This window comes from Podarcis gaigeae (genome assembly GCF_964106915.1).
Source record: "Podarcis gaigeae genome assembly, chromosome: 10".
NCBI classification, from domain to species: Eukaryota; Metazoa; Chordata; class Lepidosauria; order Squamata; family Lacertidae; genus Podarcis; species Podarcis gaigeae.
In genome coordinates, this window is record NC_139686.1 from 66,140,288 (window position 1) to 66,159,834 (window position 19,547).

Sequence of the window (19,547 nt, forward strand, 5' to 3'; positions counted from 1 at the left end):
TGAGATACTTACGATCGACAGGTTCTCTGGGGCGGTTTAGCTCTCTTTCCCCTGCCAATGGAAACAAGCTCTCTAGTTTAGAAGAAATGCCAAACTGTAAAATAAAGCACACAAACTGAGCTTATTCATGGGGTCCAAAGGAAAGCAGAGTGATACGTTTGGCACCAGCTTATTTGCAGGAGTTGTCGAAGGAGCCATACAGGGCACCATCCAACCATCTTAGTGTTAGAATTCCTGCTCCATGATTGCAGTCATGGGATTGTTGTCTATCACATGACAATATATGTTTTGACTCCACAGAGTGGGATGCGACGGAGACAGGATGTTTGTGTTACTGTGTTCCGTGAAATGGGACAATTGTCCTTTGTTCTTTTTTCTCTTTGCTGCCTGATGCTAGAGAGAGAAAGAGCCATGTTGCAGTGCTCCATGTGTGTTTATATGTAAATAAAGTAGATTAGTCAAAATGCTGAGTTGCTGAGGGCTGTTACGCAACTGCTCCTCACACTTAGGGACTCCACTCTGGATTTGTGTAGGGTTTACTCCAGGCATCCCCAACCTTCGGTCCTCCAGATGTTTTGGTCTACAGTTCCCATCAACCCTGCCCACTGGTCCTGTTAGCTAGGGATCATTGGAGTTGTAGGCCAAAACATCTGGAGGGCGCAGGTTGGGGATGCCTGGTGTCCTCCTTAGACTCTTCTTCTCCTGAAGATGCCCTGCAAGGCAGCAGAGGTCTAGGAGCAGAGCTTTTCTTCAGCTTGATGGGCTACCTTCCCAGGTTGACGAGCCCCATCTGCCCTTAAATGAAGCTGGCTCCCCAAATTTAGCACTGTTCCCTTGGTGAACGATGCAGCGATCTGCAGACCACATTCCCAAACTACGCGCATTTATATGAAGTAGCTACACACAGGCAAGCGCTGCCTTATTCTCTCCAGTACTGAGAAATGTTGAAGAATGAATAATAATAATAATAATAATAATAATAATAATTTATTATTTATACCCCGCCCATCTGGCTGGACTTCCCCAGCCACTCTGGGCGGCTTCCAAAAAAATATTAAAATACTATAATACATCAAACATTAAAAGCTTCCCTAAACAGGGCTGCCTTCAGATGTCTTCTAAAAGTCTGGAGGAAGGCTTATTGGCTTTTGCCATTAATTTGCAAAATTATACAGGATTACAGGACCCCTCCTGATCACAGTCATAAAAACCAAACTGGTCATGCCACAAATAAGGTGTCATGATAGAATTCGGACGTAGCTGATAAGGAGCTATTCAAATTCCCGTGCTTACAAACCACCAAGCATTACTTTTATTTTTTATTTTCCTCACCAGGTGTTTCACTGATACTATTTTACTCATGGGCTATTACAGGAATGATGACAGGTCTAGCCCGGAACTTCAGCAAGTCTGACATCTTTTATACACTAGAGATGTCGCACAAATCCCTCATCTGTTAAGGGTTTAACAGAGTTCGCGGTGACTGGCTAACCTCTGAAAAAAACAAGACATGCTGTTCCCAAAGAGGAGTGAAAAAATTTTCAATCTAGGCTTGAGTACGCGAGAAACAACGTCTGCAAGGGGGCTGGGACCAGTTTTTATAGCTCAGTCATCAGAAAAGCTCACTGTAACTGGGAAAAGTGACTGGTGAACACGACAGCAAGGCCTTGTTAGCATTGCATCCTTTCTCTCGTGCAAAATAAAGGCAGGCTGTTATGCCTGTGATGCTCAGAAATCCACATGGGAGTGTTTTGCGCTCGATGTTTCAACAAGCAGCTAATTGCATTGTTCTTCTCAATGCAACAGGAGATTTTGTTTATTTTAACAGAGAACTGTTTGAAAGGGTGCAGAGCGCCCTAGCTCACATTTTACCATTGCTAACAACACCACTTGACAGTTGCAATTATGCATCCCAGTGAAACGTCTCCTTTCAAGATTCCTGGGTTTTTAAAAAATGGTTTATTAAGGGCAGAATCAGGAGAGCTTTTTCTGCTTCACAATGACGTAGTTGAGAGGCATACAGCTAGCTTCTCTTAAAACAGCAGCATCAGAAGAGACCCACGTTTTATGGAGCTTCCGTTCTAAGTGCATGCATCCACCAAGATTTCTGCAAGGCAGCCCCCAACAGAGGTTTTGACTTGCAGGTTTCTGGCACCCGGGTGGCGCTGATGGCAAAGCTTTCGGTCTATTTTTGTGGCTGAAGTAGGTGGGAAGAACACTTAGCCCACTCTGACTCAAGGTGGGAGAGGTGTAAAAGAAAGAGGATATCGGAACAACCCTCCACATTTCCCCTTATGGTGCTAATTTTGCAACCACTAACACAGCATCTTCAGTACTAGGGCTGGGCAATATAGCAATATATCATCCAAAACCAGTCTATATATGGTGATATCGGTTTGACTCCCCCTCTCTCTCTTTTATTTTTTAAAAAATGTTCTACAATTTAGACTATTCATTTAGACAACCTTAAAATATCAATGACTTCTTCGCTTTCCATGGTTCGTTTTGCATTGCATAAATCCCAGCATATTTTATACACAGTGGTACCTCTAGTCGCAGACACAATCTGTTCCGGGGTGCCATTCGCACCCCGAAAAGTCCGCAACTACAGCAGCGCTTCTGCGCAAGCGCAGAGTGCAATAGAGCGCATGCACGAAATATGCAGAACACTTCTGCGCACACGGCGAAACCCAGAAGTGTACACTTCCAGGTTTGCCACGTTCGCAAGCCAAAAAGGCACAACATGAACCTAACGCAACACGAGGTATGGCTGTAAATTAAACCATGCAGTATTCTATTGTCACTTCCATCAAAACCTATTTACACTGTTGAATTTATCTTAATGCTGCCAACGTTTTCAAAGGTACACAATTTCCCCTCCTATAATCAATAAACATTTTCCAATCTTCCTAAAACGAATGTTCTTCTTGTTCTCTTATTCTATACATTAGAGCCAGTCGGTTTGACCATTTTTGACCTGGCAATAGATTGTGAATCATGATGTGAGCGGGTGTGTGCTAGGCAAAAATCACGATGCAGGGAAAACCGTGAAGCCAGTGGATGCCTCTACAAAGCTCCATCCTCATTTCAGACATCATGATATACCATGATGCTTAGCTGGTGATATATCATGATGCTGAAAACGAGGTATCGCCCAGCCCCATTCAATACTAGATGGCCTCCGAAGGGGAACAATAGAAGAGGAATGCATGTCTGTTTCAGATCCTTAATGGGCTGTGCAGCTCAAAAAAAGAACACATGCAGAATTGAAATGATGCTGATTTAATTCTGGGAACCAGTGGGAAATGAATGGTCCTGACCCTCACTTTAATACATAGGTGGGGAGCCTCAGGCCCAGAGCCCAAATGCGGCCCTTCAGACCCCGCAAATCTGGCCCCCAAAACTCTCCCCAGACCACGCTCCTCACCAGCCCTGTTTCTTGCCCCTAACTGCAATGTGTCCTGCAATGCAGCAGCTAAAAAAGCCAATGCAATTCTGGGCTGCATCAATAGGAGTATAGCATCTAGATCAAGGGAAGTAATAGTGCCACTGTATTCTGCTCTGGTCAGACCTCACCTGGAGTACTGTGTCCAGTTCTGGGCACCACAGTTCAAGAAGGACACTGACAAACTGGAACGTGTCCAGAGGAGGGCAACCAAAATGGTCAAAGGCCTGGAAACGATGCCTTATGAGGAACGGCTAAGGGAGCTGGGCATGTTTAGCCTGGAGAAGAGGAGGTTAAGGGGTGATATGATAGCCATGTTCAAATATATAAAAGGATGTCACATAGAGGAGGGAGAAAGGTTGTTTTCTGCTGCTCCAGAGAAGCGGACATGGAGCAATGGATCCAAACTACAAGAAAGAAGATTCCACCTAAACATTAGGAAGAACTTCCTGACAGTAAGAGCTGTTCGACAGTGGAATTTGCTGCCAAGGAGTGTGGTGGAGTCTCCTTCTTTGGAGGTCTTTAAGCAGAGGCTTGACAACCATATGTCCGGAGTGCTCTGATGGTGTTTCCTGCTTGGCAGGGGGTTGGACTCGATGGCCCTTGTGGTCTCTTCCAACTCTATGATTCTATGATTCCTTGGGCTTCAGTGCTCCCTCTCGCTTGTCTGGAGGGAGGCGAGACAGTATGAGTGTCTGCAGAAACTAGCCTTACTGTACAAAGGTGAGAAACAGCTCAGTTGGTACAGCATGAGATTCTTAATTGCAGTGCTGTGGGTTCGAGACCCACGATGGGCGAAAGATCCCTGAATGAAGGGGGCTGTCTGGATGACCTTCGTGGCCCCTTCCAACACTACGATTCTACAAAAGGTAGCGTTTACATCCATTGCTCCGCCCGGTTTTGTCTCTGGCTCCACCCACCGCTGGCATGCGGCCCTTGAAAGATTGCACAGAGAGGAACACAGCCTTCAGACAGAAAAAGATTTCCCGGGCCAGCTCTAATGCAAGAAATGTTTCTGCGAGGTGACTAAATTTGGCCCGTTCCAGGACTGCTGGTATGTCCTTTGATCTACAAAGCTCTCAGTCTTTCTCTCTGAACATTAAAGGCTTCCAGTTTTCTATGAGCACCAGAGGCAAAATCATAAGCCGCAAACTCGTTCTCAAGAGTGAATTCTTGTGCAGCCAAAAGCGATGCAGAAGAGGATTGCATTGGGCGTAGTGCTTTCTATTTTATTTGTGTATTTTATCTATAAGCCACCTGAGTTACCAATCTTGGGGGAAAGTGGGATGAAGAAGAAGAAGAAGAAGAAGAAGAAGAAGAAGAAGAAGAAGAAGAAGAAGAAGAAGAAGAAGACAGAAAAAATATTCAGAGAAAAAAGCCCTAAGGGTGAATTGCATAGAAACAAATGCATTTTCTATCTTCCACAACGAGTTGCATTTCCCCCCAAAATACAACCTCATTTTTAGGTGGCAATGCAAGTTTCCAATTTTGAAAGGAGGCTCATAACTCTTCAAAGTAATACACTGAAGTCATGTCTTATGAACTTGCTGTTTACTTCCTCTTTATCATGAAAATACTCAAAAACCAGACCAACCAAATCCTGCACCCCCCCCCCAAATAATACACTAACAGGCTTTCTTTGTTTCCCTTTTTAATGCTGGCTGAAAAATATTAGCACACATGACTCCCTCAACACAGCACTTCACACATTCTTTTCTACTAAACATTTCCAAGACTTCTCAACAGCTTTAAACACATGCAAAACAAAAACTTCCAATTTGCTGGATTATATTATCCTACAAAGCTTTTTTCTGTCGAAGCTAATCCCTTACGTTCCTTAATATAGGCATTTTTAAAAAAACATGAGGCAGCAGTTTTGAAACACTCTTATAAATAAAATTAGAAAGTAAGTACTATACCATGAAACAGGGGGAAATTTCCCTCCTTGCTGTAGTCTCAAGCATAGTGTTTTGTTAGCATCCTAATTACTTCTGTTTTCTAGCTCGCTTCCCTTTTGGTTCCACAAACTGAAGTAATGGATTTGAACAGCTACAGGTTGCCAAATCTCAGAACTCGGGCAGACGATAAGTGACGGTTGCTAGTGAAAAGTGACAACCCGGAAGCAGAAGGGTGAGTGTGAGCAGGCAACTGAAGCTCTAGCGGGAGAAAAGGAAAACAAATATACCCGAGGCAGGCGAATCGCCTCTCTTTTTCCCCTCTCTGTTAAGAAGGCTTTAGGCAGGGTGCCTACGATTTTTCGAGAATGCTATTTTAACACGGCGGCGGTGGCGGATAAAGTGCTGTGTCAAGCTGTCTTCAACAACTGTATATATTACTAGGTCATGCATGGATCAGGTATCTAGACCCGTAGGTGCTCTGATGATATCTGTCAGGCATTTGTTACAGCATTAGCCTAGCACCAAAGGTCCAGAGAAGAGCAAGAGGCAGACAACTGCAGATACACACTATTTACTGGCTCAGAAAGGAATGGGGCAGACCCAAAGCACATCATTTATAGGCTTCTGAATCACGTCGTAGCCTTGAGCAGGGCTAGAAAACTCAGAAATATAGGCTAGGTTCCTTAAACTAAGGTCACAGTCACCGAAACGAAACGTCCAGTTGCTGTTTGGGGGGCTCTAAAGTCTTATTTTTCAAACAATGGACTGATTGGGATTTGATTCTCAGTTAATAATATTAGTAAGAATTTTGTTATTTATACCGCGCCCATCTGGTTGGGTTTCCCCAGCCACTCTGGGCGGCTCCCAACGGAACACTAAAAACAAAATAAAACATCAAACCTTAAAAACTTCCCTAAACAGGTCTGCCTTCAGATGTCTTCTAAATGTCTGGTAGTTGTTTATTTCCTTGACATCTGGTGGCAGGGTGTTCCACAGGGCGGGCACCACCACCAAGAAGGCCCTCTGTCTGGTTCCCTGTAACCTCACTTCTCGCAATGAGGGAACTGCCAGAAGGCCCTCAGCGCTGGATCTCAGTGTCCGGGCTGAATGATGGGGGTGGAGACGCTCCTTCAGGTATACTGGACTGAGGCCGTTTAGGGCTTTGAAGGTCAGCACCAACACTTTGAATTGTGCTTGGAAATGTACCGGGAGCCAATGTAGGTCTTTCAGGATTGGTGTTATGTGGTCTCGGCGGCCACTCCCAGTCACCAGTCTAGCTGCCACATTCTGTATTAGTTGTAGTTTCTGGGTCACCTTCAAAGGTAGCCCCACATAGAGCGCATTGCAGTAGTCCAAGTGGGAGATAACTAGAGCATGCACCACTCTGGCGAGACAGTCAACGGGCAGGTAGGGTCTCAGCCTGCGTACCAGATGGAGCTGGTAGAGAGCTGCCCTCGACACAGAATTGACCTGCGCCTCAGGGGAAGAACGTCAAGAACTTAAAGAAGAAAGGTCACTTTGATCCAGTGACAGTTCACATACTATATTGGCCTATTCCGACCTTTTTTTCTGTAGCAGCTCAGGCTGCACAGAAAAAGCAATTTGGTTCCATAAATTCAATCCATTTGGGCAGATAAAATACTGCTGATGGAATTCTACAGTGTGTGAAAACAGTCCCGATCCAATGATCCCCAGGCATGTACCTCCAGATGGTGATGACAGGCGCCAGCTTGGCACCCAGACATCTTTACTTGGTGGGAAACGCACCTGGCGCTTGGCCAATTTCAAACACTGGTTGAGGAAACACAGAGGTTAGATTTTCCTTTGGCACCATGGGGGAGGTCTTTGGTCTACACGAAAGGCCTCTACAAATCCACAGGCCAGCAGCTGTCGAGAAACGCCTCTGCTTACGAAGTGTGAAAAACTCTCCTCCTTGCAAAGTACAGTGGTACCTCGGGTTAAGAACATAATTTGTTCTGGAGGTCCGTTCTTAATCTGAAACTGTTCTTATCCTGAGGTACCTCTTTAGCTAATGGGGCCTCCCACTGCTGCCGCGCCGCCTCTGCACCATTTCTGTTCTCATCGTGAAGCAAAGTTCTTAACCCGAGGTACTATTTCTGGGTTAGCGGAGTCTGTAACCTGAAGCATCTGCAACCCGAGGTACCACTGTATTACAATTACAAGAGCTCTAATTCAAGGCCAAGCGAATCACTTCGAGCGAGGTGACAAAATTCAAAGCACACACAAGTCTAAACCAACACTGTCAAGCTATGCTTTGGCTTGTTTATCCGCTGAAAAGGAAGAAAAAGCAGGCCTTCAGCTCAAGGCCACTAGGGCAGCAGCAGACAGAAGGCACAATACAAAGACTTGTTTGAACTAAGCCCATGTGATACAGGTAGAAACCTTCCAGCCCGGTTGGAGGCAGCATGCAAAATCCTCAGTTGGATTAGGAAGCATGTGTGCAAAATTTGCATAGTTCAGCTGGCAGACTGGAACATGCAAATCCCCAGGTCGGTAAAGGGCTGAAACTCAGTGGGAGAGCATCTCATATACATGCAGATGGCCGCATGTCCAAACGCCGACATCTCCTGGCAGCGACCCCTGTCCCAAAGTGCAGGGGGGTCCCTGCCAACCAGTGTAGAGCAGAGTTTCCCAAACTTGGCTCCCCAGTTGTTTTTGGACTACAGTTCCCATCATCCCTGAGCACTGGTCCTACTAGCAAGGGATGATGGGCGTTGTAGTCCAAAAAAAAACAGCTGGAGACCCAAGTACAGTGGTGCCCCGCAAGACGAACGCCTCGCAAGACGAAAAACCCGCTAGACGAAAGGGTTTTTCTGTTTTGGAGGCGCTTCGCAAAACGAATTTCCCTATGGGGTTGCTTCACAAGACGAAAAAATCTTGCGTCCCCCAGCGGGTTTTTTTTTGCTTTTTTTGCCCTTTTCCTAAGCCGCTAAGCCACTTATCAGCTGTTCCGCTGATAAGCCGCTTAACAGCTGATCGCTGGAAGCCGCTTGACAGCTCTAGCACTAATCCGCTAAGCTGTCAATGGGCTTGCTTCGCAAGACGAAAAAACCGCTAGACGAAGAGAATCGCGGAACGGATTAATTTCGTCTAGCGAGGCACCACTGTATGGGAAACTCAATCCTAAACTGGGTAGAACAATGGTCTGACTCTGTATAAGGAAGCTTTCTGTGGTCCTCTAGCACTTAAAGAGCTGGAATCTTACGAATCCTAAAATGGAGCTGGGCTGGGGGGGGGGGTCAGATTCAATCTCCCTGCTCCTCCCCACTTGCCAAGTCAGCAATCTGTGGGATTTTGTCATTCTACAAAGAGCCGTATGTGTGCCACTCCTCCTAAACACCATGCCCTCTGCTGGATTGGAGCCAGATCGTAACTGCCTTAGGTTTCAGGACCAGAAGGAACAAGCCAGAGGGTTCTTATTATTGTTGTTGCTGCTGTAGTTTTATTATTTGCTTGCTGCGTAGCATGCCTCCAAGCAGCCTGCAATTGTAAAACACACACACACACACACACACACACACCAGAAACCAAAGGAAACAAAGCAGCATTATTCACACAGACATAAAAGCTCATCCTGCACCGTGGAGCAAAAGCGAGCAGGGTTAAATCAGAAACACCCTCTTCAAATTGCTCCTCACCTCGTGCTTAGTCACTGTGCAAACTGTTGCCACCCAATGTGTGCACAAGAGGGCGGGGGGAGCACCTTTTCACACACACCCCCGGCATGTTCCCACACCTGACAGGCGACTCTCGCCACCCTAGCCATGTGCCAGGATTGTGCTTATTAAGCAGAGAACAGAGTGCCACAAGCCTCGAGGTCACCAGAATCATCATCATCATCATCATCTTGCCTTGCAACAAACAGCACTCCGTGCTTCCAGGGAAGGGGCCCCACCCCAACTAATATTTCTTGATTGACTAGAAAGCAGAAAGGAAGCTCTCCTCCTAATCGCTCAGTATCGAAATTTGTCTCCCCTATTCAGAACAGGCTGGTGTAAAAAGGCGCTAGCTTTCTGCCGCCAGAAATTGGAGATGCTTCCTCGCATTTGCCTTGATATGCTGAGCCCGTGGGTTGTTTCTTTGGCTTGCAGCGAGGCAGTTAAAAAAAGAAAACTTGCCTAGTACCCATGTAAACAAGCCCTCAGAGGATCTATTTTTATGTACAGTCGCTGCTTTTCACCTTAATTGTGTCTTGTTCAGAATGAGCTGAACAATGGCTACGTAGACACGTAAAGCCAAACCATGGTTTAGTGTTACATGCACCGCCAGGAAGTAGTCTTACGGCTCATGCATTTTTCCCTCTCCCCCGCACCCTTTGGCGAGGAGGAGAACTCTGCCCGGAGTTTAGTTTTACCTTCCACCTGGGCCAGGGATCGTGTTTTAAAACGAACTCTGGTTGGTTAAAAAAAAATCAACCTTCAGAAACCGTGGTTGACGTTTCCTTCTTTTGAAAATGGCCAGTTTGTTTTTAAACTATGATCCAATGACATCAAGCTAACATTTTAGGAAAGTCAAACTAAATTCAGGGTCATAGCAGCTCCTTTCTGCTCATGCGTGTAAAGCTGTATCCGTTTTCAGTTTCCACAATCAGACAACTAATGGTGAGCAACTATTTTTTAGATGTTACTTGATTAATTCAAACCTACAGTGGCACCCACAATACCCATCTGTCTTTAACACTGGGGAGAACAGATTATTATTATTATTATTATTATTATTATTATTATTATTATTAGCCCGCCCATCTGGCTGGGTTTCCCCAGCCACTCTGGGATGCTCCCAGCAGAATAACAACAACAACAGAAACATCTGTGACACAGTTCTACAGGCTGCTTATTCTGAACGCATATACCAATGTGACTTCTGATTGAAACCAAAATACTTTGGTTTTAGTTATCATAATATAACTGAAGCAGTTTGACCACTTTATAAACAGTTTTGCGTTATAGTTATCCAGCTTACATACTTCGAGCAGAGGGCTGTATCCTAACACTTCCATCTTTCATTCACACAAAGGAGTTTCTATTCTTCCCCGCCCCTCCTGCAAGATCCCATGTCACCAAAATCTGCACTGGGAAGGTCCCCTGACTCACTGGAGTGGATGCGGGTCATAGGAAAGGAAAGGGGACAAAGTAGAAATTCAGTATGTGCACATGCACACACACAATAGAATTTGAAAGCAGGCAGCCACTGTGTTCATAGGACTTGATAGAAAAACCTTGCTATCCCGAAAAGAACCACACTGAGGATTCCATTTGAAAAGGAAATCGTTCTTTTCCCTCCCTGCAAAGCGCACCTCCATCTGACCATCAATAGTTAGAAGCTTCTGAGCCGCACAGCGCCTGACTTGCTGAAAATAAGCTAGTGTTTGCCATCATCCTTTGCCTAGATAAGACATTTCATCACTCCCTCTCCACAATTAGCCGATTCCTAAACACGTCATCGCTCCACATTTATAAATCTGAACTTTGCAAGAGTTTGCAGCTATCGAAACGAGTGAATTCACGCCAGGTGGTTCTTTTACATTAACAGCTTGTCATAAGATTAGCCAACATTTTAAAATCCACATTTCCTACAGTCCTTCGCCCCCACCCCCCCTTCCTGGCCATGCACCAGATCATTGCTACATGGGCCACTATCATGCCATAAAAACATTCCTCTGTACTTACGTAGAAAGTGTTTTTCCAGTAAGGCAATTTCCAGATGGCCTTTGATCTCATTTAATCTATCCGACTCCGTTCTGTTGTAATCCTGGACTCCCGAAGCCATGTTGATGGTCCCAGGACCAGCCTACACAGGGGAAAGGCAGAGAGAACAAAAACGTTCGTGGGTAAGAAAGCAGCCTCTCTCAAGGGGGTCGTCTAGACATTCCAAAAGGAAAAAAACCTCAAAGCGATTCATAAAACGTGGGTGCGGATTATTGTATTATTATTTTTTTTAAAAAGCAAAGTGCAGAGCAGATCGACAAACCTCTTATTCAGCATTAGCTCTCTGAAACAAATCAATAGGAGCTAAAGAAAAGAAACCGTGCCTCTTCAGTCAGCCGTCCTCGGACACTGCGCATGCTCAGACTCTCTGAGAGCCATAAGGGAAAGCATTTGAGTTCTGCAGCAAAAATCATCACCATCAAAACCCCTTTCTATTGGGTGGAAAGCACTTTTCAAATTACGGGCATTCCAAGTCAATAGACCTGGTTTCTCCCCCCCCCCCCTTCAAAGAAAGTATTTAAGCAATTATCAGCAATGTAAATTAAAGCATTTGCTGAACACTAGCTGACGCTGCATAAATCCCATCTCATGTATATGCTAATATATGATGGAGCGAGCTGTAACAAAGAAAGGACTGCAGTCCTCGTGCAAGGCAGACAATAGAGGGGTGCACCCATGTTCGGAGCATATGAGAAAAAAAACCTGGGAAGTTTAAATACCTAGCACACGTTGGACATAACCAGATTCCTTCTGTGCAAAAATAAACAGGGGGAAAGATGTGGCAGTGCAAAGTTCAGGAGGCAGACAGCATTAACTTCCTAGAAAAGAGAGCTATTTTCAAGGAACTGAGAAGCTACATAAAGCGTAAACAAAGGAAAATATATATATATATATATATATACACACAAAAACCAGAGGTATGCGTGCAGATATCTTTGATAAAGTGGATTGCTAAACTGCATAAAAATGAGTCGGCAGGCTTTTTCTCTCTTTTGTTTTTTCTTCTCTTTTTTTCTTGTAAGTTTTAAAAGTAATAAATATTATTTTTTTTTAAATGAGTTGGCAGGGAGCTAATAAACACATCACTGGGTCAAAATTATCAAACTACAGTGGTACTTCAGGTTAAGTACTTAATTCATTCTGGAGGTCCATACTTAACCTGAAACTGTTCTTAACCTGAAGCACCACTTTAGCTATTGGGGCCTCCTGCTGCCGCCGCGCCGCTGCTGCACGATTTCTGTTCCAATCCTGAAGCAAAGTTCTTAACCTGAGGTATTATTTCTGGGTTAGTGGAGTCTGTAACCTGAAGCGTAAGTAACCTGAAGCGCATGTAACCTGAGGTACCACTGTATGTCAGGATGCAGAGTACCACTAAGGACTGCTTTTATAGTTGTATATTGGTTAGTATTTGCCCTGCAACAAATGACATTTCTGGATTCGCACAGTCAACACATATTGCTTGGAAGTAAACAAGGTGAGAATAAAATATTTTTTACAAAAAGAGTGGCCAATTAACTTGGCATTGCCAGAAGACACATGATGCAACAACATGCTGAAACTAAGCAGGTCAGGGGACAGAAGACCCATTGTTTTGCCCACTGAGTTCCATGGAAGGGAGGAAGGTGAGATATCAATGGAATTTTAAAATGGCTCACAGGCATAGCTGTCAATTTACAGATTTGAAAATAAGGGACCAGCAGCCTCGAAAATAAGGGATCAGCAGCCAAAATAGGGGATTTCCAGAGCACAGGTATGTTCACCTTCTGAGCCCCTCCGAGCCAAAGGCAGAAAGCCCAGCTAGCAGCCAAACGAAGCCTCAAGCGGTGGTTCCCACAGCGCAGCAACCCAGCAAAGGGGATGCAGCAAGGAAACCACTGTCACCTCTCCGCTGGGAAGCGCTGAGCAAAGGCGAGTCCCCAGGCAACGCGGCCGATTTGATCAGCACAAGGCATGCAAGCTCCACCCCCCAGTCGCTCTTAGACTCCTTATTGGGTGAGCAACGCAGCCAAGCAACACAGTTGGAGCCTCCCTCCTCCCTGGCCGCCAGGGAGGAAGGGAGAAGAGCTGCTTCCTGTGAAACCCGGGAAATTTAAGGGACATCATCAATAAGGGACAGCAGTAGGACAGAGCGCTGGGATAAGGGACTTTCCCGCCATATAAGGGATGGGTGACAGCTATGCTCACGGGCCAATTTTGTCGCCAGTCAATTATGTAGCTCCCCTCCAAGCCAATTTCTAATCTGTCTTTCCAACACAAGTTTGTGCGATAGCAGCTACGATCAGCTCGCCACCTTCACTCAATAATAGATTCTGAAAACTTTGGCAGAGTAACATGCAAAATTTACAGATGTAAATTATGCACTGCAAGACAATGCAGGCGACAAAAATTATAAAATCCCTGCTGCTGACAACTAGAATGGAAGGTATACACTGGGCATGGAGCAAATCTGAGCAACAATCTTTAATAACCCAGAACAAGACAAACAGTATTACTTGTGGAACGATGCCAACGTATGCTAAACCAAATGTAGTTAAATAGCATGGCAGGCATGACTAAAATGCTCTCCGTCAGGTATTACTACAATACAGTAGCTTCTTTCTGAGCCTCTCCTCAAGAGCCTGTTCCACAATTTTAAAAGGGTTTTCTGCCATGACACAGTCCCTGAAAAAGTTTCATCCGCATCCATCAGAGTTTTCATGAAAAATCAGGGGGGGAAGGAGAAGAATGCAAACTTTTCTCTCTTAAAATTCTTGGCTCCAACGTCTCAAAGCACATCCATGTTTCGGTTCCATCACAAAGTTTCCAAAAAAGCAAAAATCCCGACGACGTCACCAGAATTTCCCTGCGTACTTTTTCCTTTCTAATATTTACACAGGGCACAAAAGGCAGGCTTTTTATTGCTAAACACCAGCTGTGTTGCAAAATATTGTAAACCTCCCTTAAAATGTGCTCGCTCCTCTAGGGAAGTCACATGGCAATTAAATATAGCCAAGCTGAACCCAGAGCTAAGTGGCAAGGCTTCAGCCACAGAAGGTTTTCTATTAATCATGACACATTTTGTCAGTGCATACTAAATGGGTTGTGCCTATCTTTGGTATTTAATCTTCACAAAAATTGTACTCGATTTTCCAATACAGTGGTACCTCGGGTTACATACGCTTCAGGTTACAGACTCCACTAACCCTGAAATAGTGCTTCAGGTTAAGAAATTTGCTTCAGGATGAGAACAGAAATGGTGCAGAGGCGGCGCGGCAGCAGTGGGAGGCCCCATTAGCTAAAGTGGTGCTTCAGGTTAAGAACAGTTTCAGGTTAAGTACAGACCTCCGAAACGAATTAAGTATTTAACCTGAGGTACCACTGTATTAGAATAGGAATTTGTAACACCCAATGCGATTACAATATTTTCCATCGACAAGCAACATTGAGCATGCTCACATACTCATTGTCTTTTCAACTGGATCACCTAAGCATATAGTAACTATAAACTCCAGTAGTTTTCTTTTCTTTTCTTTCCAATTATAGCCGTTTTTTAAAAGCAGCTGTTCATCTGCTCACCTGTGGCGAATAATGCTAATGTCTTACAAGGTTGACACAAAACAGCGAGCAGACAAGGTCGGCTAATAGTTTCTTTACAAGGCCGTGTAAAATGGTGCTGTAACTACAGACTTGGCCGAAAAACCGGAACCGCAAATTCCTATTTTGCTGGAATCTGTGTTTAAAGCAGCAAAGGTCGAAGAGTCACCTTTAGAAAACTGTGTGCTCTACACAATAATCTAGAAAGAACTGCATAATGAGATATAATCTCATGAAACTGGATACCATGCAGGTAGCCTGCTCGGGTTCCAACATGTATTAACTACGATGAGAACAACTTGCATCTTATAGTTGGGCCTTTACTTCTATCCATGTAATGTACATAGTTACGCACCTGAAATAACATTTCATTTCATAGGTAATGCAAACAACAACATGGCCCTTTGTATTGTGTTTTCTAGATGCAGCAACAGATGAAAGAAAAATTGTTTTGAATTATATATGATCCCAACAATTTGGGGGGGAAATGCACCAGCAGTGCATTCCTGTATGTGTCTACACAAAAGCCAGCCCCCTTGGATTCAATGGGATTTACTCCCAGGTAAGTAGGCACATGGGACGTGGGTGGCACAGAGCCTAGGACTTGCAGATCAGAAAGTCGGCGGTTCGAATCCCCACGACGGGGTGAGCTCCCGTTGCTCGGTCCCTGATCCTGCCCACCTAACAGTTCAAAAGCACGTCAAAGTGTAAGTAGATAAATAGGTACTGCTCCAGCGGGAAGGTAAACAGCGTTTCTGTGCGCTGCTCTGGTTCGCCAGAAGCGGCTTAGTCATGCTGGCCACATGACCCGGAAGCTGTATGCCGGCTCCCTCGGCCAATAAAGCGAGATGAGGGCCGCAGCCCCAGAGTCGGTCACGACTGGACCTAATGGTCAGGGGTCCCTTTACCTTTAAGTAGGCACAGGATGTCATATGAAATGCATCCACACCAGTGAAAGTTGTGGACAATGTATAGAACTGCGCTAAATATATGTTGGAAATGTAAAGGGAAGGAAGGCACCTTTTATCATATGTGGTGGATGTGCAAGGCAGTAAAAGCATTTTGGGAAATGATATACCGTATTTTTCCGTGTATAACACGCGCCCTATTGGGGGGGACTCCAAATTAAGAAAATGGGGGGAGAATGGTTGTTGAGCTTTTTTAGGGGGATTGCTGAACATCGCCACTCACACGCATTGGAAAAGCCACTTGCGTGGCGAGTTCCAGCTCCCCCCCCCCCCCGTGGAAATAATGACACATGACTCAATTATTAAGGTTAATGGGCTAAATAAGGCCACAACTTTATTGGTTACAGGTGATGAGCGGGATTGGCTTAGGCATTGGTCCTAACCGACTACAGTGGTACCTCAGGTTACATACGCTTCAGGTTACAGACTCCGCTAACCCAGAAATAGTACCTCGGGTTAAGAACTTTGCTTCAGGATGAGAACAGAAATCGGGCTCCGGCAGCGCGGCAGCAGAAGGCCCCATTAGCTAAAGTGGTGCTTCAGGTTAAGAACAGTTTCAGGTTAAGTACGGACCTCCAGAATGAATTAAGTACTTAACCTGAGGTACCACTGTATAATCCGACTTCAGCCCGTCCGCGTGAAGTCCGGGAAGGGTTAACTACTAGTAGGGGGAGCCCTGCTGATGCACATCGACTAGGAACTCCCCCGGGGTCACCGCTCGGGGGCGTGCCTTAGGCCCTCACCTCTCCAGGCTTTGGACAGGGCCACGCCCCACAGAATCCTTTATCGGACTACCCTTCAATATGTGGGGCAGGTGATGGCGCTTCCTCCCTTCTTCCATTTACAGAGCAATACCAATACCAATGCCTAACCACCAATACCAAGAAAGTTGTGACGATTTGCTGCGAGGTAGGCGAAAACCAAGTGGCTGGTGCCAATTTGCCAAGTGGGAAAATTCCTACCAGGCCCCTCAACGGCGACCAACCAAGGTCCATAGCAAGGTCAAGGAACGGAAACCTTATAGGGCGGGAGGGTGGGAAAAGCAAGAACAGCTGGCAGGTGACAAAGAGGGAGATCCCCGGCCGCGTCCTGGTTTAAATAAGGCAGGCCACACCCCCAGAGCCAGCCAATTAGCTGGCCAGGAGGTGACGCGGCTGGGAATCCCCTCACTTGCACGGGGGCTGGGGCCATGAAGCCCGCAATTTCACCTCCTCGAAATGGCGGAGTGGCTCTATCGTCTGTCCCCAAGCCGACGGAAGCCAACAACCGCCCGCCCAATTGACGCAGCGACAACCAATCAAGAACAGTCTTTGCCGCAGCTGCCAATAACACACCCAATAGCCGCTGACAATCTCCGACTCGCGGCAGCAACTAATCCCATGTCCCCCCCAATGCGCTACCTGTGTGTAAGACAACCCCCCTTTTTCAATGTAATTCTTTAAGAAAAATACATCGTCTTATACACAGAAAAGTACAGTATGAAACCAAAAAAATGTTTCGAATAACATCTGTGGAAAAACCAGAAGCATTTTTATTAGTTCTTATAGGTGCAGAAATACCAAAGGAGCAGAAAATACTACTCACGACAGCAGCGTGGATACTTCTAGCCCAGAGATGGAAAGAAGAAAAGTTCCCAATAAAAAAGAAGGGTTAATGAAGATGATGGACTACGCCAAAATGGCGAAAATGATGGGGAGGATCAGAAACCAGGAAGATAAGAACTTTAATAAGGAATGGGGGGAATTTATAAGTTATTTTGGAGAACACTGCAAACAACTGAAAACATTGACAGGATTGTTATAACACTTGTAATTTAACAAGAATATGGGGGGGGGGGAAATAGGGACGCGGGTGGCGCTGTGGGTAAAACCTCAGCGCCTAGGGCTTGCCGATCACATGGTCAGCGGTTCGAATCCCCGCGGTGGGGTGAGCTCCCGTCGTTCGGTCCCAGCTCCTGCCCACCTAGCAGTTCGAAAGCAGGAAAAAAACTTGACAGTTACAGAGTCAGAAAGGTTTCAGAAAGAGACAGAGTTAAATGTGGTTAAAAAAGTAAAATACCTAGGGGTAAATATAACAGCAAAAAATCTGAGTTTATTTAAGGACAACTATGAGAAATGTTGGTCAGAAATTAAGAGAGATCTAGAAAGTTGGACAAGATTGAAACTTTCCTTGTTAGGCCGAATTGCTGCTATTAAGATGAATGTATTGCCAAAAATGTTGTTTTTGTTTCAAACTTTGCAGGTTGTGGACAAAACAGAGTGCTTTCGGAAGTGGCAGAGAGACATTTCTAAATTTGTCTGGCAGGGCAAAAAGCCCAGAATTAAGTTTAAGATATTAACTGATGCGAAAGAAAGAGGGGGCTTTGCCCTGCCAGACTTAAAGTTGTATTATGAGGCCGCAGCTTTCTGCTGGCTAAAAGATTGGCTACTTCTCGAGGACACTGACGTACTAGATTTGGAAGGTTTTAACAATGCTTTTGGGTGGCATGCATATTTATGGTATGACAAGGTTAAGATCAACAAGACTTTCAAGAACTATATTGTCAGAAAAGCAGTGTTTAATGTCTGGATAAAATACAAAGACTTATTGGAAAGTAAAACTCCAAGGTGGCTTTCACCATTGGAAGCTAAGGCCCGGAAAAGACTCAATATGGAGGCCAAATGGCCGAAGTATTGGGAAATTTTAGAAAAAGATGGAGATAATTGGAAATTGCAGAGTCAGGAGAAAATGAAAGACAAAGTGCGAGACTGGCTACACTATGCTCAGATTAAAGAAGTTTTTAAACTTGATAAAAAGCTAGGATTCCAGGTGGAAAAATCGAAGCTAGAAACGGAATTGTTAGAACCTAAGACTAAAGTACTTTCAAAAATGTATAACTTGCTGCTGAAGTGGAATACACAAGATGAAACGGTTAAATCGGCTATGATAAAGTGGGCACAGGACATTGGATATAACATTATGTTTGAAGACTGGGAGAGGTTGTGGACTACTGGGTTGAAGTTTACTGCATGTAATGCTTTGAAAGAAAATGTTATGAAAATGATATATAGATGGTATTTGACCCCAGTCAAACTTGCAAAGATATACCACTTGTCTGACAATAAATGTTGGAAGTGTAAGGAAAACGAAGGAACATTCTTTCACCTCTGGTGGACTTGCCCTAGAGTGAAGGCTTTCTGGGAAATGATATATAATGAGTTGAAAAAGGTATTTAAGTATACCTTCCCTAAGAAACCAGAGGCCTTTCTTTTGGGTATTGTCGGCCAGAATGTGTTAAAGAAGGATCGAACATTTTTTATGTATGCAACAACAGCAGCACGGATACTTGTCGCTAGACATTGGAAAACACAAGATCTACCCACACTGGAAGAGTGGCAGATGCAACTGATAGACTATATGGAACTGGCTGAGATGACCGACAGAATCTGAGACCTGGGAGAGGAGACGGTGGAAGAAGATTGGAAGAAATTTAAGATTTATTTACAAAAATATTGTAAATTGTATGAATGTTAAGAAGTATGCTAGAGTATAAACAACTTGGCACCATTGAGTTTAAGGAAGTGAATTATGAAGATAAGACAAATTTAAGAAATGATAAAAATTTTGGAATATGTTGGTTATATCTAAACTTTTTAAGATTTGAATAAAATGATAGTCAAAATTAGAGATATAACATTGGAAAATTAGATATGAAGATTAGAAATAAGGGGATAAATTTGCTGAATAAAGTTATAACCAGGAACGCAGGAGCGGGAGATGCGAGGGAGTCCAAAGAAGTGAAAAGATCTATGTTAAGAGATGTGATATTGTACTGTTTTATTGGTATTGTGATTCAAACAAAAATTGTTAATAAAAAATATATATATATATATTTTTTAAAAAAAACGAAAGCACCCTTAAGTGCAAGTAGATAAATAGGGACCACTTTATAGCG

The 19,547-nt window shown here is 44.5% G+C and overlaps 1 protein-coding gene across 10 annotated transcripts in view; it reads right to left on the reverse strand.

Moving 5' to 3' along the window:
• The window catches only part of GRAMD4 (GRAM domain containing 4), a 114,611-nt gene that overhangs the window by 56,160 nt on the left and 38,904 nt on the right, over nt 1-19,547 (reverse strand). For 8 of the 10 annotated variants that reach the window (XM_083701516.1, XM_083701517.1, XM_083701511.1 and 5 more), the window contains exon 3: nt 11,034-11,154. In XM_083701516.1, the coding sequence (XP_083557642.1) occupies nt 11,034-11,154 (121 nt within the window). Of the gene's footprint in view, nt 1-11,033; nt 11,155-11,334; nt 11,418-19,547 lie in introns of those variants that run through there. The other 2 variants (XM_083701512.1, XM_083701520.1) reach the window with 1 other exon arrangement.